At 33.8% G+C, this 23,808-nt stretch overlaps 3 protein-coding genes and 2 pseudogenes across 3 annotated transcripts; 3 read left to right on the plus strand and 2 right to left on the minus strand.

Moving 5' to 3' along the window:
- Nucleotides 1-3,094: 3,094 nt before the first annotated feature.
- Nucleotides 3,095-4,593, plus strand: LOC120140936 (annotated as a pseudogene).
- A 645-nt stretch (nucleotides 4,594-5,238) lies between these two features.
- LOC120140800 (pentatricopeptide repeat-containing protein At3g48250, chloroplastic-like) lies at nucleotides 5,239-7,282 on the plus strand. The gene has a single exon (XM_039155783.1). The coding sequence runs from the start codon at nucleotides 5,317-5,319 to the stop codon at nucleotides 7,180-7,182; it is 1,866 nt and encodes a 621-aa protein (XP_039011714.1). The 5' UTR covers nucleotides 5,239-5,316; the 3' UTR covers nucleotides 7,183-7,282.
- Nucleotides 7,283-7,476: 194 nt separating this feature from the next.
- On the minus strand, nucleotides 7,477-10,552 carry LOC120140940 (annotated as a pseudogene).
- Nucleotides 10,553-11,033: 481 nt separating this feature from the next.
- Nucleotides 11,034-13,935, minus strand: LOC120140941 (probable inactive receptor kinase At3g02880). The gene is made up of 4 exons (XM_039155924.1): nucleotides 13,921-13,935; nucleotides 12,810-13,764; nucleotides 12,373-12,738; nucleotides 11,034-11,626 (listed from the first exon to the last, which is right to left on the minus strand). The coding sequence occupies exons 1-4, from the start codon at nucleotides 13,933-13,935 to the stop codon at nucleotides 11,034-11,036; spliced, it is 1,929 nt and encodes a 642-aa protein (XP_039011855.1).
- A 6,275-nt stretch (nucleotides 13,936-20,210) lies between these two features.
- LOC120140808 lies at nucleotides 20,211-21,172 on the plus strand. Its single transcript, XM_039155792.1, has 2 exons — nucleotides 20,211-20,569; nucleotides 20,675-21,172. Exons 1-2 carry the CDS (start codon nucleotides 20,266-20,268, stop codon nucleotides 20,896-20,898), a joined length of 528 nt encoding a protein of 175 aa, XP_039011723.1. The 5' UTR covers nucleotides 20,211-20,265; the 3' UTR covers nucleotides 20,899-21,172.
- Nucleotides 21,173-23,808: the final 2,636 nt, after the last annotated feature.

The following is a 23,808-nucleotide window of genomic DNA, read 5'->3' on the forward strand; positions in this document are numbered from 1 at the left end:
CTCGAAAAATGTTATATTATAATTTTAGATTTTTTAAAATTACATTATTAAAAATACATTAAAAATACACTATTGATAATTATAAAATTTTAAAAATATATTAAAAATTCTATAATACAATTACCTCAAAATTTAATTAATATCCTTGCAATGAATTCTAAACCATAAATCCTAAATCATAAACCATAAACCTTAAACCCTAAATTGTACTGACCTCATAAATCAGTACTAAGTCGATTAATTAATATCTTTGTAATAACCTGAAACACTAAATCATAAACTATAAACCCTAAATCATAAACTATAAACCCTAAACCCTAAAATCTAAATATAATTATGTGATAGGGGTTAAGTTATGCGCATGAAGGTAACAAACAAATTATGCAAAATGATGTTATGTGACTCCTAAATAAATCCATCGCATACTTATACATAAACATATCAACATGCAAAATAAATATACACAACTAATTAAAGAAAACAATCCTAAACATGGACTAAATTAAGAGAAATCTAAATGTGAGGACTAATTTCAGCTAAATCTACTAACTTTATAATGATGATTAAATTCACGTAAATGTAAAATTAAACTTACAAAATTGGAATTAAACCAATGACTTAAATACAAAATATGCATAAACTACAGGGTCTTATATGCAATTAATCCTATTCGGTTTAAACTAAAATAACATGGAAAATAACATAAATGACACCTGAACATTTAAAACAAATAATAAAATTTAAACAAATTAGGGAGATAATTTTAATTTTAAGCTAACATATATTTGAAACAAATTGGATATTACCATCTATCTTTTAAATGAATGTTGAATTTGTAATCTCATTCAAATAGAGCCTTTCAACCTCAAAAGCTCCAAAATTCCAGCTTTTGTAATCTTTTAAGCAACTTCCTTTTGAGGGACTCGGGCTCGGCATCCTTCGCCTTATTATGTTGGCTGCTGGCGAGAAACCATAATTCTTATTACATGTCGTCTTGGAACAAAGCCTTTGAGACAGGACTGGGAGGGTGAGCTCTGCTATCTCTATGGTCTTCATCAGCTTATGAGTCATGCATAACTATACTCATGTATTTTCAGTACTTACCTGTCTCGTGATTGGATCAAAGAGAATGTTTTGAATTTTCGGATCTTGCATTGCCCTGGTCTGCAACATTTTACCAGATTTACATAGTCAGGGCCTTCCAATCGATTTTCAAAAGGTAGGTGTAAACAACATAAACGAAAAATGAAATAACTTGCCTATCTTTCCTTCAATTCTTCAGGGCTCAAATCACCTCGACTAGCTTTGTTGATCTGTTCTACACACATGCATAATAGTCGACAGGTAAATTATATGGCATTGGTGAAATAGAAACACGAAACCAAAAACATAAAACAGAAAGTCATATATATACCTTCAAACACCATCTAGCAAATATGGGTTATTTGGATCATGTTTCAATCCTTCATGATATATCTCTAAAGCTTTGTCATACTCCTCTTCATGAAGAATTGAACTGCTCCCTTTCTTGTGTAACCCTTGGAAAATGTTGGATCAAGCTCAATGCACTTCTCAGCATCTTTCAATCCCTCAGGCAAAGCACCCAATTTTGTGTAGCATGCGGCTCTATTGTTGTATGCCTGACAAGGTGGCCTTATATCCCACATCTTTAAGATAGAAGCTAGTGCTCCCCAAGTGATTCTATAAATTAAAGCTCAAACTCAGTGTTTTAATTTACTGAGCCACGTGGTGAGCATTCGAGCTTGAATCGAGCTCGAGCTCTTGAATCTTTTGTTTTTTGAGTTCGAGCTTTTTCAAGTTCGAGTTGAGTTTCAATACTATCTTTCGAGTCGAGTTTGAAAATTTTAGGCTCGCGAGTTTTCGAGTCGAGCTTATATTTAAAGTTTTCGAGTTCGAGTCTAGCTTGGCAATATTTGAGCTCACTTGGCTCGTTTACACCCCTAGATTCGACTAGGCTTATATATAATTTAATGGTAAAAAATAACGGGAGTTAATCATATTCAAATGATAATTTTATTGTTGATTTTTTTAAAATTAAAAATAATTATTAAATCTATTAAAATATTATAAAATAATTATTAATTTTTTACATTTGTTATAGCATCGTAGTGATCACTTTAAATAATTTAATAAATTTAATGATTATTTTATAATTTTTACAAATATAAAAGTTAAAACAATCACTTGAATATATTTCGACATCTTATATAATCTATTCTTAATTTAAATAATGTGTATAACAAAACCTACCACTAAAGAACCATGTCCATCATATATTGATACGAAGGAAAAAAAAATTAGAGGAACAAATGGGATTAGATATTCTAGTAGCTTAGTCGTAAAGGATAAATATTTGACGTAGTGTATATTGATTCATACAAGTTACATAAAACTCTAATAAAATTTTATTTTAAAATCGAACTCGATCTAACTTGTTCCAACCCAATTATCTTATAACTCACATGATATTTTTACTGATTTTTTTTATCGTCAATCTTCTAGGTTTTGTGTTCTAGAATGACACTTTAAGTTGACTAACTCTTGAGTTAAGATCTTAATTTTGTTCTTATTTTTAACTAAAATAGTTATTAGTGTTGCTTATTTAAATTCACTGATAACACAATAGAAAAAATTATCAAATTAAAATATATAGATTAAATCTTAAAATCGTTTGTAAATAAAAAGACCAAAAATCATAATTTGACCCAAAACATTTCACATTTAAGTTAGATTTTGTGGGCCATTGTATTGTTTTATATGTAAAAGCGGAGTCTACTTGGATCCGTTTAAATCATTGGCCCAATTGTGGGATCGACCAAACAGCCCACTTGAGCCGAACCCAGAAAAGGGTAAAATGGTGAATTCATGTTACCCGATGCCTTTAGACCCTAATGAGACTCCAAGTTCATCATATTTATATATCTTACGTTTGAAATCTCCTTAGCCGGAGCCAGAGGCCGCAGGGAGTTCAAGCAGCCACGGGTACGCCATTTTAGGTAGCATTTCCCCTCTAATAATCATGATTTAGCCACTAATAGTTTCCTCAGATTGTTTCCTGTTTTTCGTTAATACAATGACTTTCTATATCTGGAATTTGTTTGTATATTCATTTATGTTGAATGGTTGTATTTTCTCAGCTTGATCTATTGTCCTTCATTGATAGAATCTGAAACTTTTCGAAGGTTTGTTTTTGGTTCATCAATAATTTAGCTTCTCAGCTTTGTTTTCGTTTTGTTATATGTTCTAGATACACGGAGTAGATGCTAATTAGTATAAATTGGGGCTTTTGGTTGACTGGATGTTTCTTAAAATGAGAATGGTTACATTTATTAGCTTATATATATGTGTATGTCTGTTTGATTTGGCGCTTCGAGTTATGATTTTATATTTGTTGGGGTTTTGTGAATCTAGGGGCTTACAAGTACGTGTCAGAGTTATGGAGGAAGAAGCAATCCGATGTGTTGAGGTTCTTGCAGAGAGTCAGATGCTGGGAGTATCGTTAACATCCTTCAATTGTGCGAGTTAACCACCCGACTCGCCCCGACAAGGCTCGTCGCCTGGGATATAAAGCCAAGCAGGTAAAACCTATTCATTGTTTCTTTAATCTACTTTCTGCCATTCCATTTTTGTGAGCCTTGGTTTCCTATCTTCTAAAATTTGATATATCTATATTTGCTTTGTTGATTTGCCATCATTTGTGCATCGAGGAGATTTTCTGTGTTTTACTACTTTATATGCCTGTTTGTTATTTCTGGTGACCGAATCTGCTTCTTAATAGGGTTATGTTGTCTATCGTGTCCGTGTGAGATGGGGCGGTAGGAAGAGACCAGTTTTTAAAGGTATTGTTTATGGGAAACCCACAAACCAGGGTGTCACACAGCTGAAATTCCAGCGCAGCAAGCGATCAGTTGCAGAGGAAAGAGCTGGTCGGAAACTTGGTGGCCTTAGTGTTGTAAATTCATATTGGATCAATGAGGTGAGTTAAATACCACAAATAAAGCACCTCTTTTTTTAAGACAATAGTTATTAAGACACTAGCTATCCTTTTTGACCTAAGATTTCATTAAAAGTGACTTATCATCTTATTCTTCAAGTGAAGAATCTATAAACACCATTATTATTTGTATCGTGCATCTTTATAGAGCGATAGCTATTCGTGTATGGAAATTGTGGCAAACCCTTTTTGTTGGATTCCTTATTTTAATGTTTGCAGGATTCAACTTAAAAATACTTTGAGGTCATCTTGGTTGATCCTGCCCACAATGCTATCCGCAATGACCCAAGAATCAACTGGATCTGCATTCCGGTGCACAAGCACAGGGAACTCCGAGGACTCACCTCTGCTGGCAAGAAATACAGGGGTCTTCGCGGCAAGGGACACTTGCACCACAAGGCTAGACCTTCAAGAAGGGCAAACTGGAGGAGGAACAACACACTCTCTCTCCGTCGCTACCGTTGATTCCTCTGGACCGGATTGTCCGTTCTTGTTGCACCTTACCTTCATATCTTTTGCAAGGATGAGAATTTTGAGACTGATAATATATTTGTATTTAGGCATTTAATGATGTGGCTGTGGAGAAAAAAAAAACTTCCTTTAAAGTGTGTAATGCTATGATACTGAGTAGTCATACTCTAGTGTGTTGGTTGAACTTAAAAATAGTGAATGCATATGCCTATTGAAGGTAAATGTACTCGATGAACAAATGAGATTTGGTTAGTAATTTTGTTACGTCATAAGTTTGAATTATGTTTTATACATACTAGATATAATTTTATTAAAAGTAAATTGAGGAGCCTAATCCATAATAGAAAACTAAGTTTCTTGTTTGAGATGATAAAAGTGGTTGAATTTGAAAGAAAACAAACTGAATTGATCGAATTATGTTGAGTTAAAGTTTTACGGTTTGATTATCTAGAAAATTGGTTACTTCTTTTTAATCATTGAATTAAACTAGTATTTTTTAACTTTATTTTAACAATGAAATGCAATAATAAAATAATGTTATGTTAATACTTGCGATAATAATTTATCAATTGAATTTTTATAAATTTAATTACACAAAATCAAATTTTATATATTTAACAAAAACTTACCTAGAATTTTAAAGTTTCTCCTTAAAATTTGAAAGGCTCAAAACTTCAATGTGACAAGATTAAAGTATAAGGATTAAAATTGTAATTTACACATAGTACAAATACTTGTAACGAAATTTCACCACATTAAGCCTTAAACCCTTGAAATCCCCTTCCCACTGTCATCCTTGTCTTTGCTGCCCGCAACTCCAAACAGCAATCATGAATCGATCCAGGGGAATCCTCGCCTCTCTCAGACTCGTCAACTCGGTTCTTTCCACTCGACTCAGCTCAGCTCCTTCCGCCTCCACTCAGGTGACTTGTTTCTCCTGTTTGCATCTCTCATTTCGACCACGCTCTCCTCTTTTAACAAACATCCATCAAAGCCTTTACTTCTCCACAAAACCCAACTCGTTGCTGCAACTCATACTGACCAAAGACTGGTCTGACGAGTTAGAGACCTCCTTAGACGAGTTTAACTCTGCCTTGACCCATGAAACCGTCATCTATGTTCTGAAGAAACTCGATAAAGACCCAAAAAAGGCATCGCATTTTTTCAATTGGGCTCGTGAAGAAAATGGGTTTAGTCCCAATTCTTCGGTTTTTAGCTTTATGCTTAGGATCTTAGCTAATAAAGCTACAATGAAAGAATTTTGGATAACTTTAAGGGAAATGAAGGAACTGGGTTTCTATCTTGACGAGGAAACTTATTACACAATCCATTCTTGCTTTAAAAACGATAAGATGGCTAGTGATGTTGTGGCCTTGACCCATTTTTATAAACGGATGGTTGAAGAGAATGCTAAGGATAGCATTGCGCAAAAGGTAGCTAAGGTGATTCTTAGGGATGAATGGGGTAATGAGATTGAGAAAGAATTAGATGGTACGAACATTGATTTATCTGATAATTTAGTGATTAGGGTGTTGAAAGAGCTTAGAAATTACCCCAAGAAAGTTTTACAGTTTTTCCATTGGGCCGGTAAGTGTTCAAATTATAAGCATAACACGGTTACTTATAATGCTCTTGTTAGGATTCTTGCTAGGCATGATTCTATTGCAGAGTTTTGGACTGTTGTTGAGGAGATGAAGGGTGAAGGGTTTGAGATGGATATGGATACCTATATAAAAATTTCGAGGAACTTTCAGAAGTTCAGGATTTTGGAGGATGCAGTGAAACTTTATGAGTTCATGATGGATGGTCCATTCAAGCCTTCAGAACAAGATTGCCGCTTGCTCTTACGGAGCATTTCCGGTGTTGATGCACAAGATTTGAGTTTGGTGTTTAGGGTTGTCAATAAATATGAGGCAGCTGGATTTTCGCTTTCAAAGGCTATTTATGACGGGATTCATCGTTCGTTAACCAGGGTGGGTAAGTTTGATAAAGCGGCCAAGATTGTGGAGAGTATGAAAAATGCAGGGTGCGAACCAGATAATATCACATACAGCCAGCTGGTTTTTGGACTTTGTAAAGCCAGAAGATTGGAAGAAGCCTGCAAGGTGTTGGATGAAATGGAAGCAAACGGATGCCGCCCGGACATCAAGACATGGACTATTTTGATTAAAGGTCATTGTGATGCTAATCAGATTGACGGTGCATTGATGTGCTTTTCAAAGATGCTGAAAAACTTTGAAGCGGATGCCGACTTGTTGGACGTCTTAATAAACGGTTTCGTCGGCCAGAATCGATTAGATGGCGCATACAAACTGCTGGTGGAGATGGTGAATGTAGTTCATTTGAGACCTTGGCAAGCAACATTTAAACTTCTTATAGAGAAGCTTCTGGGGAAAGGAAAACTTGAAGAATCAATGAACCTACTTAAGTTGATGAAGAAACATAACTATCCACCTTACCCAGAGCCTTTCATTCGATATATTTCGAAATCAGGAAATGTGGATGATGCTAAAGGATTCTTAAAAGCACTGAGTGTGAAGGAATATCCAAGCATTGGAGCCTACATTCATGTTCTTCAATCTTTTTTGGAGGAAGGTAGAAATTCAGAGGCCCAAGATATACTATACAAGTGCCCTCATCATATTCGTAATCATCCTAAAGTATCTGAACTCTTTGGTACCAAATCTACTGCTTGAATTGTTTTTCCTGGGGTTTCCCCTGCTTTAAATGTTAATTTTAGACGGATTGATTTAATGTTTTTAATAATCTTTTAATTGAATTGGTGTCCCTCTACTCTTAGATTGAATTTCATCATATTTGATCATATTAAATTGACCAGGATACAAAGCCTTGGAGGTCATATGTTCCAATCTTAAAACACCCCTTGAAAACTAAAGTTGAGCGTTGCTACTTGACAAGGCTTAGAGGCACACTATTTATTAATAAAAGCCTGTCCATCCATGAAAACGAATCAATCATCATCCACTCATTTACGTCGTTTCTCCGTTTAGAAGATCGACAACAACTCCCGTGATGCTCCCATTGTGCTTCTTCAGTAGCATTTTGTTCATTTCCACATCACAGAAACCCTGCAACCGCATAGCATAATCCTAATCAACAACAGAAAAATAAATAAGTAAATCAAAGGGAGACCATATTTTCTGCAGACGATTTACCATTTCATGCAGCTCTACAAGCATAGGAACCCATTCATTTGCTCCACAAAGATCATCAATAGACTTCACCAGATCGTATCCGTTCATCCTCAAGATCTCTTTGTTCAAATTCACCAGCTTGAATCCCATGTCTTCAAGCTCCATCAGTAGGGTTTGCTCAACGGCAGTTTCACTTTCTTCTTCAGGTGGTGTAAGAGGGGTAGCTCCAGCAGTTGCTGCTTCTGAGAGATCAATGACAGGAAAAGTCGACGATGGAGGTGGAGTTTCTGGTGAAGTAGGGACCAGGAAGCCTTTGGGAATGAAGGGATATGCCGCAGATGAAGATATTGCGGGAGGTGAAATAGGGGTTGGGACATCTCCGCTGTTCAATGTCTGCTCCTTTGTTGACTGTTCATTTCTCGGGGGCTTTACCGGTGCAGCCTTTGCATTAGAGTTGCAAATCTCAGAGTCTCTCGGGCAAGTATTTTTGGGGGACAAATTCAAGTTCAAGCCACGAAAGTTATCGCTACTCGGAGAGGCATCAACCTGGCATTAGCGAATCATAATCAGAAAGTGATTATTGTCCAGAGATTAAAGCTCGGAAAGCATATCAACCTTTTAGAAATGGAAGACTTACATGGAAGAAAACCCAAACATATTGCCCGAATTCTATGCCAGCTTGTGATGCCATCCTCCAGTAAGAAACATATGGACCAGGGACAGGTGGTGCAGTAAAATCAACAGCAATATCAAGTTCCCCATCAATAGGTACACCATCAGCAGGAATCTGTCATAAGTTAGGAAGACTGATAATTATGTACAGCCTTGAACAAAATCATGAAGATGCTAAACAAACATGAAACAGTGCACTCGGAATTTAATGTAAAAGCTAAAACACACTACCTCTAAATCAATTGAGGTTGAACTTCTTAACTTATCGCCCCCAATCCAGACAAGCTTCAACCCGTGAAACCAAGGTGTAGTGCCATTATTCCGCATCGGCCACATCTTTGTGAATGGAGTAGACGGAGCCAACACAGCCCCATCTATTATATTGATGTCTGAAATGAAGCAGCTTTCCAGCATAGGCTGAGCCGCACGATTCCTCGAGACATGCGGCAGCGCCCTTGGAATCTACAGATAAAAGTGTAAAACGTTGCTGAAAAGAAGTTTACAGTTACGAAGAAAATTACAAGGAAATTACTTGATCGTTTGATACCCTCGAAAACCATGGGTTAGAGGAATGCACAGGCTTGTCAATTCGGATGTAATCAGCTTCATTTCCCATTTTGGAAAAGCAGATGCTGCAGAGATCATATTCGTCTTTCCTGCATTCCCAATTAAACAGAAATCAATATCACTGGCAATTAAAAAAGGAAACTAAAAGTAATAATAATCAATGGCTAAAAAGATTTCTTACACTTTGGACTTGAACCGAGGTCCAGTGATGGGAAGAACCCCACAACCATCACACTTAATTCCCTTGTGGAATGGACCCAGCACGCCATTTCCATCAGTTGAAACAAGGATCCTTTTACTTCGACTGAACTGTGGGGCCACAACAGGGTCATTTTCTGCCGGCACTTCACCGGAGTGGCATTCTTTTGAAGGATCCCTACCCATAATGTTGATTGGATAATATTTCTTTGCAGCGTCAATAAATGGAGCTGTTGTATTGAATTTAACAGTCTTCCCCTTCTTACGATCCATGGTATCCTTCGTGCTTTTCTGGTCATTACAAGCAAAAACATTCGATGGATATTGTTGAGAAGACACAGGAGCACATACAGTCGGGTTGTTGTTAAAATGTGGGTCAACATTCAAATCAATGGTACCAGGATCAGATATAGCACGTACATCCACACCTCTAGTTACGTTTCCATTGTTGCCTTCCTTGCTAGGCTTGCAAGTTGAATCAACATCTGTAACTTTCGATAAAACTGCTCACAAGCCACCACCCGGGCCGGTTGCAACAGATGTGGTACAAGGGCTCCCAGAAGACACAGCAGGCATGCTCGAATCAGAAGCAGCTCCAGGCTTCGAAAGATTGTCCCATCTTAGACCAGCACTCCACAAAGTCAGCCACTTTCAAAGCAGCATCAAGGGAGAGCTTTAAGAAAGCTTCACCAAGAGTCCCACGCAGAGGATCCTGTACAGATTTCAGAACATCAGCCGCACCAGCATTAAGCCCCTCTAATGGACGCTGAGAAGATGGAGTTCTCAAGGGAGTTGGAATTCGGCTCGATGCACCATACGGTTTACCGAGATTATAATTATTCAGCTGCACAACAATCCTCAAGAATTTGAGGCGTTGCCTCATCACATCATACATATCATCATCACCCACAAGTGTAACAACATCCCCATCTTCATCCATATATGTCAGAGTAAATTCAGAATCAACAGGAAAACCGAAAAGCCCAGTAATTTTTGCCCTCAGTCCAGCCATATCAAGACCCAGCTGTTCACCATCATCAATGCGAGCATTGAAACGCCTTAGAGTATCTCCATGCTTAACCTGTATCCATAACAAATTTTACGTTTGGATGACATATAAATCAGGGAAACAATATTTCAAATGGAACAGTTTAAAAAGCCTTGAACTGCATTTGCATATGATAATCAAAATTCAAAACAGGGGAAACAATCATCACGAGCATAATCGCAGTCTCAGTTTGAAAAAGGGAAAAAAACGAAAAACGAAAATGAGAAAATTTCCCATTCTCCACTACCACATTTCATCAGGAAACAAACATAAAGTTCCGGTATTGAAAAATCGAATCTTCCCGATGAAATAAAAAGCCGGAAAGATGAAGATCAATGAATTACAAGAGAGGGAAATGAACCTTGATTACGAGATTGGATTCCATTGATGAAGAGATGAAATCAATAAAGACGTAGGAATTAAAATAAAAGGAAACATAAAGGTAAAAGGTTAGTTATTAAGAAACCATGGATTGGGAAATGGTATTAGAGGTGGTTAAGAAGGTTTCGGTTTCCAAGTTCTCCTTCAGGGTGTAGCAGAGGTAAATAAACCGTGCGAGATTCTCTATCATTTTATTTTGTTTATGGAATTACATCTACACGTAAACTTTCTTCAAATATGCAATACCGTATATGAATTTATTTTGATTTATATTCTTTATATTTAAAATGTATATAATTAAATTAAAATCAATATTTTACTTTTTCCTAAATATTAATCATATTTGGAAACCTCTGTTGTCTAGCTTTGAATCATGGTCGTTTAATCTCTATCCAATGGTGCAACAACCCAGCTCGTTCGTTGTGCATGCATGCATTAATCTTCACTCGTACTTATTTTTTTCTTACGTTAGACCTTTAAAACTATATACAGAAGAGAAAAACACCCAAATAAATGTCAATCATTATCATTTTTTGCTTTGTTCAATCTCTTCGATCCTCCTCAAAACTTCACTTATTTTAGGCCGCTCCTCCGGCGCCGCGGCGGTACACTCCAAAGCCAGATTCGTAAGCTTCAACATTTCATCGTGTGCTTCTCTCGTACCTAAAATCTCTACATCCAATATATCCGTCGACCAATCATTGTTCACTACATCCCTAACCCACTCCGACAGCTCGCCGAGTTCTCTCTCTTCGTCCCCTTCGTCTCCAGGTATCCGGCCAGTTATGATTTCCAGTATGATAATGCCGAAGCAATAGACGTCGGCTTTGTTCGTCAACTTCTTTCCTTGACAGAATTCTGGGGATCGGCTAATGGCCAGCTTTTCTAAGGATATTCGAGACGATAGCAACGGGTAGTAGCCGTAATCTGTCACCCTGGTATGGTAGTTTTGGCTCTGGCCTTGGCGATGGATCAGAACATTTGAAGACTTGAGATTTGCGTGAGGAACTTTGTGGTTTGGTAAGTGTTGGTGAAGGTAGTTCATAGCCATCGCTACACCTTTGATTATTGACAGTCGTGTACCCCAGTTAAGTGGTATTCTTCCCGAACCTCTACTTTCTGCCATATCCATATACAAACAAAAGCTTTAATTCTATGTAAAATTATAGAGAAGGGTTAATTCCATCAGATATCCTTAAACTATACTTATAGTTTAGATTTTGAATCGGTCTCTATATTTAAAAAATGTTCAAAATAAATCTTTAAAGTGACTACTTTATGCGTTAAGTGGCAACTTCAATTTGATGTGGAGCATATTTAAAGCTTGTAAATCAAACTATAAACATGAATGCACATATTATACAAACTACTTTAAATTTGATTTATAAAAAGAAAAGAAATAGTCTCCTAGTAATGACACTAACTATTTTTTAACACGTTAGAGTCAAAATTATTCATATGTTAGTACATGCATATGTTTGTGATTTGATCCTCGTGCTTTAAAGGTATTTCATGTTAGATTTGAACTGAAATATAACGCTCGTGATGATGATTAAGGGAGAGGCAGAAAATTGTTTTAGGAGTGGAAAAGTAAAATTACAATTCTTTAGGACTAGATACATAAATTTTCCATTAAAAAGGTATAAGTTTTGACTAGGTTTACCCATTTGAATCTATGGGAGCCAAGGCCCCAGCCTACTGACTAGGTTTATAGAAGGACATGAATGACTCAATACTAGAGAACTCAATTAGGAAGTTTTGTAGTTTAAAAGACCAATTTAGAATCTAGACTATAGTTTGAGGACATTTAGTGAATTAACAACCCAAATCAAATCTCAAAGAAGTGATTAAAGAACCAAACTGACCGTGTAATAACTCGAATAAGCTGGTACCAGGCACAAATTCATAGATGAGCAGCTTCTCCTCCTTGGAATTGTAGAAAGAGACTATCTGCACCAGGTTCTCATGCTTAAGCTTTCCTAGCAACTGCATCTGCTGAACGAATTCCTTGTTGCTCAACCCTTTCATGTCTTTAACTCTCTTCACCGTAACCACAACTCCTGCTTCCAACGATGCTTTATACGTAGTGCTTAATTTCCCTCTGCCCAGAACTTCAGCCGATGCTCTTAGCAAATCATCCAAGTCAAAAGCTGGCATGTTCTTGTCGAAAAACTCCAATTCAGCTTCTCTTTCTGGATCCGCCTTCCTTTGGGAAGAACGCTCATCCAACTCTATAGAAATTTAAGCACATTAATTATTGAAATATGTAATGTCGAATACATGGTACTTGTACTGTACATACCTGTGTTCTTGGCTGTTTCTTTTCTATGCACTTTCCTATAATACCATAAGAAACCCAAGATAACTAGGAAAGGAACCAGGGCCGAAACAGCAATAATGAAAGCCAAATCCCGAGTTCCTGGACTCTTTTTACCGCCGTGCGTTGGCGATGGGGATGGGGAAGGTGGAACCGGGCATTGCTTCTTTATAGGACTGCCGCAAAGACCCGAGTTATGTTCGTAAGAGCTGTCGGGGAACCCTTGAAGCACGTCGGTCTGAGGAATTGGACCCTGAAGACTATTATAAGAGACGTTGAAAGTGACCAAGCTTTGCTGATCGAAAGGCGGAATCTCCTCTTGCAAATAATTCTCTTGCAGCTCTATCTTCTTCAGGTTCGGCAACCGAACGTAATGAAAAGGTATCGAACCCGTGAACAGATTATGCGAAAGGAAAACGTATTCCAAATGAACGAGGTCGCTAAGATCCGGAAGTGGTCCGTCGATCGAATTGCTTCTCATGCTTAGTTTAGTCAAGAGAGTTAAATTCTTCAGCAACAACGGCGGAAGAGATCCGGCAAGCCGGACTCCGTCGAGGACGAGATGTACCACGTGTCCCTCGGAACAAGCAACGCCACCCCATCTGCTTTGGTTGTTCATACAAGGAATGCCGGTCCAATTCGAATACAAATTCGGAGAACCAATAGCGTCCCTCAGCCGCAACAACGCTTCTAGTTCGCTCGGGTAGTACTCCCCCACAATCGGTATCAAAGCAATGACGCCGCTCGACATTGTCACCCACAAAAGCAGCGACACGGGGTTGGGAGCTAAATTCATGGCCGCCGTTGAAGTCATTTCACCGTTGAAGTCATCGGGTTTTGCCTCGTCGTTGATCCAAAGACAAGGCAATGCTTCCCCAAAGGAACCAACATTCGATTGCGTAATAAAGTCATACCTTTCTTTGAGTAAATCACAAAGTAGCTGTTGGTTGACGAAGTTTGCAAAGCTATACGTAAAAGATTCCTATCTTTTTTTTTTTGGCAGAAACAAGAGAGTTCCTATCGGTTTAATACCATGTGACAGCTTTGACCTGTTTTTTCCCCACGAACTTTGTATACGGTTTTCGAATTAAAATACATCTTCAACCGCCATTAACGTTGTGTATAGACTTTTAAAGGAGAATTTAATATATTGAAAATCAATACAAAATTTTGTGTTGTTAGATGTCGTGGGAAGCAAAGAATGAGAAAGGCCGGGAGATGCTTGACAGCTGCAACAACCGTAAATAATTGTTCCATAATGCCTGACCACAAACTTCAAATATATTAGAAATAAAAGTTTAAGTCTAGGGTTCATTGGATTTTGATCATTTAATTTAAACAAAGGGTTAAAGTCTACGGTTCGTTGGATTTTAGTAATTTGTTTATTTGTCCTATCAACATAAATGTAATTGAATCGGAGGACTCCACTTTGATTAGGGATGGTTATAATTAGGATGGGTTGGATTTTTTTGTTATTCTAATCTAAATCGAGTAATATATCATTTTATTCACAACTTGAATCGATTTAGGTTTGGAGAGATATTATCTTATCAGAAACTCGATCCGATCTAGGTTTAGAGATGTTTCACCTTACCTGAAACTCGACCCAATTTTTGGATTAAAATTTGTGTTGATCAGGTAATGTATTTTTCACCTTAAGCCTGAATTTGAATCAACATCAACTTAGAATTCAATTTTTTTTTAAATAATAATCTTAAATGATTGGGTCGAAACACATCGTATTCAAATCAAATACATATTCCTAAGTATAATTGGTTCAAGGGTTAAAAACCCTCGATTTTTTTAGGAAAAAATGATTAAATTCTTAAAAAAAAAATCACTCGATTAAGCATGTACTTTAAAATTTCATCAATTCATCCCTTTTATTAATATTGGTAGTTAATTCTAACAATTTTTTCAATTAATTAGTGTCACATATCACATCAAAACATTTCCAAATGATACTTTTTTTCTTTCAATAAAATTTTAGAATTTTTTAAAATTATTTTAGAATTTCAATATTTTTATAAAAAAAATATTTGGAAAAAATACAGTAGGTAATGTGACAATAATATTTTAAAAGATTATTAATATTTAACGTTCAAAATTAACTAAATTAAAGGTGCTAACGATTCATTTTTAAATTAAAGAATTTAATTAATTTCATTTTCTAATTTAAGAATTAAAATAGGTGAAAAATTAAGAACCTAATTGATTTTCTTTATTTTAATGGCTTTATACATATTTAAACCTAAAAGGTTTGACGAGTCTTAAGTGTATATATGACCAAATTCAATTTTTAGAAAAATTACAATTCCTATTTAATAGTACATGATTGTCTGGAAATCACTTCGTTGTATGCGTCACGGGCCTGGAATTTTTGCTTGTGTATGTGGCGGGCCTTTATTTTAACTTAACAAACCGTGCTGTTTTAGATTGAGGAATCCATTGCTGAAAACCTATCAAGACTGAAACTGCTAGCATACACGATGAGTCATATTTTTAATTGTTTCGATTTTTTTTAATAATCTAAGGTGATTATATGATAATATATGTTCATAATATTTTTTAATCATTGAGAATACATACATGTATTGCAGACGCAACTACAATGAACAAAGTATTCGGTGAACCGCTCGTATAACGTTCGTTAAGCTAAATAAACGAGTATGAACAAAAATTTTAATGTTCATTCAATAAACAAACGAATGCAAATAGAGGTGTGTTCGTTTCGTTTATATTCACAAACCAGCTTGTTTGAAGCTCGTTTATGAGCACATTTATCGACTTGTTCATTTATGTTCATGAACAAGCTCGTTTACTCGGTTATCTTTTTCCTTTTCTTTTACATTTTAAATTCGGTGAAGGACTGAAGGTAGAGACTAATTGAACACGTGATAAAAGTTGAAATTTAATTTGTGAATTTTAAGGAGTTTAAGCACTAGTGGCGTAATTTTATCACATTTCTTTAGATTGCAAATGAAGAGATAAAAATAAAAATTAAATAAATAAACAAACGAACGATAAATTAACAATAAACAAACGCTAAACAAACATGTTCGTGAAAATATAAATGAACATGTTCGCTAGCATTAAACGAACATAAAAACCTTCAAAAATAAATAAACGAACATGAACACGATATTAAAAATTTAAACAAACACGAACCAAATATGAACAACTTTAAAAATAAACAAACGAACAAGAACATAACATTGTTCGTTGAAGTTCGATTCATTTACCCCCTATTCGGGATGAAAACTTTATACTTTTTTTATTAATTTCTTTCTCTCTTTTTCAAAAATAGCAAAGAGAAATCAAGATGGGTGCTTTCTTTTCTTAGTCCTATTTATTTGATAACTATGTCGTTGGGCATGTGAATTTAGGTAGGAATAGTCCATTCAAAAGTATAAGAGAATAAATGTCAAAAAATGAAAATACAAACTCAAAGATTTATAATACTAATTTTCTGTGGTTTAGATATTTCAGCTCTGCAAAATCATAATCAACACTGAGAAGGAAGGAAGAAAAGGGAAACTAGGCAGCCTGTGAACCACATAATTAGAATTATTGATGGTCCAAAAAGGTGAAAGCTATGAGATTTATGTGAGATTTAGCATTGATTAATCATTTAAGATTTTGTCTCAGGGATTTTGTATTTGAATTAAAGACATTGTTTTAAATTTATAAGCATCAAATGAATTGTCAAATGTTTTAAATTACATTCATAAACATGTTTTTAATGGTATGATAAATGGAAGTTGTTAAGTAGCCTTAATTGTTAACGGAAGTGTTGTTCTCTGTTGAAGTTCTAGATTTGAATAGTTACGTATGTAGTGTGTATATTGTCAATAGTTAAGAAAAATTCTGAACATATATTATCTTATAATCATCGCATATTATTAAAAAAATATAAGAATAATTAATTTAAAAATATTTATCATAAATATTGATGACAGAAAAAATCAAAATAACAAAATAAAAATCTTGTAGGGTAAGTGCCCTTACAACTTTTAATATGAAAAATGATGAATTGTTTTTGTTTCCAATTTGGTCAACCAAACATGAAAACTTACACGGTCTCTCCAAGAATGTAAAACACAATCATAATTGTGTAATGTCATAAGGTGATTTTGTCATTTGTGCTTCAAAAGTATACACAAGAAATTCATGCACGGTCAAATCAAGCTATGTAAGCTTAAGGTTTCTTTCCATCACTAAGAATAAATTACATCCACAAAGATGAGACTGAATAAATTTTTTATAAAATATATAAATAATTTTTTAAATTATTAAATTTAAAGTGTTATCGTTATATATAAATTAACATTAATATTATAAATTCTTTTTTAAAATAATTAATACTCTAAATAATATCTATCAGTTTGGTACATATATCCAATCACATGGCATTTTAAAAAAATATTAAAAAAAGGAATAGAAATTATTAGCATTAATAAATTAGAAGTTTATTAAAGATTAATAATTTTTAAATAGAAAATGTCAATTTATGTTCTAATAATAATGGAATTTAAAAAGATAAAAAAAATTATCAATTATAAAATAATATTAAACTTCAATTTATATTGATATCTTTTTATTTATTTTAATTTTGTTTTACGATATTTTTAATCATTATTATTGTTAGCATCAAATCTTTCAGGACCATCTTGGACCCATATTAGCATCAAAAATATATATATCTAGTAAAATGAGTCCTTAGTTGTTAGTAGGCCTCACTTGTGTGAAGAAAAAGGCTTTGCTTTAGGCAAATTGGATCCTTTCTCCAAAAGTTTTAGGGTTAATATAAAAATAAATATTTTAATTATATCATTTTTTATTTGAGTGTCTAAATTATTTTAAATGTCAATTCAAACATTTAATGTTGTAAATATTATTATTTTAAGTGTCACAATTGTAACAATAGTTAAAAGATTCCATTAAATGACACATGTGGGTTCCTCTCACTCGTGACACACATCTTATGTTCATGTCAAGATTTTAATAAAATATAATTCTTAATAATATAATTGTTAGATACATATTAATATAACGTTTCGTACAAATAAAAAGGTTAAAATTAACATAAAAAATGAATATAACCTTTTAAATTTATACATTATCAATGGTTAACAAATATTTTAAACATATTGATAAACATCTAAGACTTTTTTAAAAAAATACACTCATCAAATAAAGTATAAAATTATTAAAATATTTTTATAAAGAAAAAGTAAAGTAAAGCCTTTTATTTTCACACGCACGCTCATAAAAGTTCCTAGATTTTTCGGTTGGATGGGCGATCCATATGAAATGACGGATGGGTCATGGTCCACCGCTGCGTCATACTCTCGATCACTGGAGCGTGCCCAAATGGGACCGTGACTGTCAATTATTGTTGTCTTTAGCTTGCATTTAGAGCTCGACGAGTGACCAAATTAAAATAGGGATTAGGCTAAATCAAGTTGAGATAAGTAAATTCTAAAGATGCTTTTTTATCTGAACATCTTGTCGACCATTCTGATTATAGATTTGATGGTTATAGTAAACTACAATATCTTCATTTTAGAATATTGGTTAATTGGCATTAAACTAGATCCAGATTCTCACATCTAGCTGGAACTAGGAATTATACTAACATTTGACAGGGATTAACAGTGCAATTATCCCACTAAACCAATGCCACCAACGCCCCTTCCCTCCCTCCTAAAGTTAGGGGTTACATCTTATTGTTTTTTGTGCACAAATCCTTGTAACATTATGAAAGTTCAACCATATATTCAGCGATGAAGTCTTACAAGACATTATTAGTGTCACGTGATTTGTGAAAGAATAGTTGCATGTCAGATTAGATCGAATTATTAAACTCAATTTAAATATAATATTTCTTATTAGTCTTTAATTTAATTTAGATTAAAAAAAGAATTACTTGATTCAGAATTCGATCGAATTTTGAGATGATAAACAGAAAAACATTGTCCGTCCACATGTAGTCCACATATCCAGAGATAACCGTCCATTCCAAGATGAGTTGTTGGATAAACTTGGTTGACGTGGCAATGTTTGAGCCTCTTTGGAACAGTGTTGTCCAACAATGGTGTAATGTAAATACAAAAAGGAGACAACAATGGTATAATGGACTTAAATGCAATTTAAAAAATTATATTTTCCATATTTAAAATATAAAATATTTGATAATTTATACTATTACATTACTTTCAGAGGAGATAGAACTATTAAATTAAGGCTTTAGTAACGCATCGTTAAAAAAAGTTCGTAATGAGGTTTTGCGGTCATGCGTTCACCTTTGACCCTTTAAGACAACCACTCACAGCTCACCAAATCATTGCGCAATAGGGGTCCGAACACCTCCAATTAAAAAATAACTAAATTTCTATATTTTGTTCTCACTTTAATTGACTCTCCTTCGATTAATTAATATTGTTGGAGTTTTTAATCTATATTTTGTTCTAGTATGATTTAAAAGATACATAATAACATTTATTTGATGAAAAAAAATAAAATTTTAAAATATTTGTATTAGATATAGAAATTTTTGAAAACTTTAAGTTTAAAAAAGAATTTTGTACATATTGTGACATGTTTAGAATCTGACGTACGATTTTTATGATTTCTCTTGACAAAGTGATTTTTTTTATTTATAAGTGATTTTTCTTGAAAGAATTCTTTAGTAAAATATGTGTATTTATTTCTTTTATTATTATCATTTTATGATAGATTATCCATTGTTATTTGTAACAAATACATTTAAGATGGATTTTTATTTTAATATATTATTTTAAAAAAAATAAATATTAAAATGAGATTTGTCTCTAATTATTTATAAAAAAATGATATTTTTGGGTCTGATTAGATGCACCTTTACTCATGTAGCACCTAAAATTAGAAAATACGCGACTAATAAGATATGTTTTATTCATGTGATATGATCATTTCTTAAATTTTTAGTAACACATATTCAACCTCATATCGTCAATGACCAAAATGAAGATAAAATAATGAAGGAAATAAATAAATAAATTTTATCCAAATGAGAAACAGGCGTGATATGTATCGAAAATACGTGTTAGTATGAGCATAAATAAAATCGCTTGATTCTCGTTAATATAAACTCCAAAATATATTACTAAAATTTTGAAAAATAATATAATTTATTAATTGAATCTCTTACAATTGTGTCACGTAAATAATAAACTATTCAATTAATTATACATTTCTCATATTTAAGTTAAAAAATGCATATAAATAAATAATGTGAGATGGATATCATTTAAGTATTTAATTTTATAAAATGATGTATTTTAGTTTTGAGAAAGAAAAAAAAGCTTTTTTCTTTGGTGGTTTGGTTCTCTATAAAGATAGTAGAGCATATTTTCTCCTCTCTGCCCAGATAGCTTCCTTTTCCTTCCTCTGAAAAAGAATGGGAAACTGCCAAGCTACTGATGCAGCAACTCTGGTTCTCCAGCACCCGTGTGGGAAAGTGGAGAGATTCTATTGGCCGGTGACTGCTAGTGAGATTATGAAGATGAACCCCGGTCACTATGTGGCTCAGCTTATCTCCACCACCATGTACCATTCCCATTCCAGTTCCTGTAACAATGGCAAAAGTTCACTGTCACAACAAACCGCCACTGTCAACCCTGTTCGTTTAACCAGGATCAAGCTTCTCCGATCCACGGATACTCTTCTTCTCGGCCATGTTTATCGCCTCATCACCACCCAAGGTATCATATATATATATATATATATATATATATATGCACATATTCTGATTGCTTGTTTTCTTTGGGTTTGTAATCTGATAGAGTTTTTTCCTTTTGGATTCTCAGAGGTGATGAAGGGTTTGTATGCAAAGAAACATGCAAAGATGAACAGAGACCAAGAATCTGCGGCAGAGAAGCCATATGAGAAGGGTGCTGGTCAGAGATCTGAACCGGAAAAGGCGAGCAAACTTGAAAGGCAGCGATCGAGGTCAACAACAACGAGCAACTCAGCGGGCAGATCAAAGACATGGCAGCCTTCATTACACAGCATCTCCGAGGCTACAAGCTGAGGATATTTTCATGTTTCTTGCCCCCATTAAATTGCTGCATAAGAGACATAAAACCCCAAGTTTCTCCTTTTTTTAACCTGTAAAAACCAATACATGCAGTTCCTCCCACTTTAGGATCCATATATAGGCTAGCAAACCCAGAAAACCACATCTTTCTTCAACCTGCAGTTCTGAGCTATATGCATAATTTGTACATCAAAAAAAGAAGAAGAAAAAAAGAACAGAGTTGCAATATCCAGCACTGTTATGTAATCGATTCCTAGTAATTTCCTCCATTTTTTATTGAAATTATAATCATAATCAACTATTATAAACCATGTATATAAACCCAACAATAATGTTAACGAATCATAATATAACCGTACAAGTTTAATTTATATTATAGTTGATGCTTTCTAGGTGATGAATTTATAAAGTTCGGATTTGAATCTTATGAACTAAAATCAATAATTTTATTCGATTTTTCTTGATTCTAGGTATCATTTGATTAGTAACAAGCGATCTCATACTAAAAACAGAGGTTGTTAAGCAACAACAATGTCATTTGTTAGGGCAGCATTGCTGTTTTACAGAGCATATACAGTGTAAACGAGGTATTCCGAGGAAGAGAGAGAAGCAATGAATTGAGAAGAGAATATGAATTATAAGTAGACAAGGGAAGGTAGGTATATGTCAACAATAATTGTTTATGCAAGTAGGGTAGGGCAGGCCATATATCATATCAATTCTCGTTTATACTATAAATAAAAAAAATCACTATTTGTTCAAACCAATAGGCTCTACTAAAATACAAAGGAATCGAGGTCGTAATAATTGCCTTGATGGACCATTGCCTTTCTCTCTCTTATATGGTCCCTAAAGCTCCATAACTACGAATAGCTAATTAAAAGCACAGATACCAGCTGATAATGTCCCTCCTTTAATGGCTTAATTTTTCTAGTTTGAAATCTTACTACATAGATATCATTTTTGCATCCTAATCATTGTCACGATCCAATCTCATTTAATTTGTCAGATTATATCACTAGCAATTAAATTTAAATCTTTAAAATTTTATCCTTCTCAAATATGTCCATATATATTCAAATTCATATCTTCAAATAAAATAAATACACTTTACAAAATGAATATCAACTGACCTCGATTGTTATTTGCATTTAAATATGTGAGTTTAAATACGTAAAATATCGAAGAATAAACAAATAAATAACACTAAAATTAAAATTAACGTCAACAACTAACATTAAAATTAAGATCTTCATTTACAAAATAAAAATAGAATAAATAAACAAGAAACAAATAGTTAGAGATAAGAAAATAAAGGAACGATTATATTTAAAATATTTTATAAATTTTGTTACTACTTTTATATATTATATATATTTGTTAATGAAAGACGGTGGGATAGCCTTAATGATAAAGTATTTACAGTTTATTAAATTTGAAATTGCCCATTATTATTTATTTACTAATAATTTTGGGTCCATTAAAAGAAGAGGAATCTTTTGTAACAGTGAAGAAAGCATGATTTGTAATCCCCTTATGGTTGCAATTTTAGTCATGGATATATTGCATTTTCTATCGTAATGACAACATTGTCCCTGGGCAAAGACGATTTTCCTTTAAGGTCCTCATCTGCCGGCTTAAAAATTCAATTGTTGAGCTAAACGGTCGATCACTGATGCCGATTTTACCCGGTTTCGATGACCTTCTATTAATAACAGTTGGATTCGTGTTAGTTAACGTTACGTTTGATAATATAAAAAAATGTATTTTGTATCAATTAAATATTAATTTTTTAAAATATATATTTATTGAATGATTAAAAATAAAACTCATACATATACGTTATCTTTATTGTACTATCTAACTTGTTCTTTGGTTTGTACCAACACATATTGGGACATTTCTGAGATAAAGTCGTCTATTTATGTTGACGATCTTAGTATTATCGAAAAATAAAATATTATTAAATAATTTCTAAGAACCATTATTTCCATAATCCTTTTATTCATAATTATTTTTTACCAAAATTGCCCATTATGGTTTGATCTTTTTGTTTAATAAGGTAATAATAAAATTATTGCTCCACTTCACTCTTAACAATTGAGTGAAGACAACTGCAACCAACTTTAAAAAAAGTGATATTCTCCGTAAACCATGAAATTGAATAGATCAACTTAAAACGTATTCAAGGACTCTCAAGTCTAAAGACGACTCAATCGTTATATAAAAAATTAAATTAAAATTATTTTATTTTAATATGTTTTTATATAATCACTGATATCTGATTTATTAATCGATTAATTTAGATCGGGTACTACAGAGATGAAGACGATTTCTCAGTTCAGTTTACTCCATTCGCAAACGTTAAGATTCAAACTCATGACCTTACTTAAGATATCTAATATCTCATCCTACTAAAACAACTAATTATTGATATTTCGACATTTTAATTTTCAGAATATTTTTTCTCAACTTAAACTTAAACTTTTGCGGAGAACACTAATAATATAATCCCTTTAATAATTAAAATTGTTTTATTCTTTCAAATAAATTATTCGCGTAAAAATATGAATAATTCCGAGGCTGGACTAACACAGAGGAACAGGATCCCTTTTTCTGTGGGCCATTGTTGGCTTGCCTGATACGAACTTTGTCTCTATTGGTGTTGTTAAATTCAATGAGATTAAATGGTAGCAGTTCCCCTATGCATACAACTGTGCATTTGCGTTCACTGAAAGTATGAAAACAAAGGGATACCTACCCTACACCAATTATTATTTGCTGCTGCTCCTAAACGAATCCGACTATTCTTTACCGTGGACTTTCAGGGTTCGGCAATCATCACATGTTCTTTTACATATTTTTTTAACTATTGGAATCGAATCAGGGACTGTGATTTTAGCT

Source organism: Hibiscus syriacus, unplaced genomic scaffold (assembly GCF_006381635.1).
Source record: "Hibiscus syriacus cultivar Baekdansim isolate YM2019G1 unplaced genomic scaffold, ASM638163v2 tig00110788_pilon, whole genome shotgun sequence".
NCBI lineage: Eukaryota > Viridiplantae > Streptophyta > Magnoliopsida > Malvales > Malvaceae > Hibiscus > Hibiscus syriacus.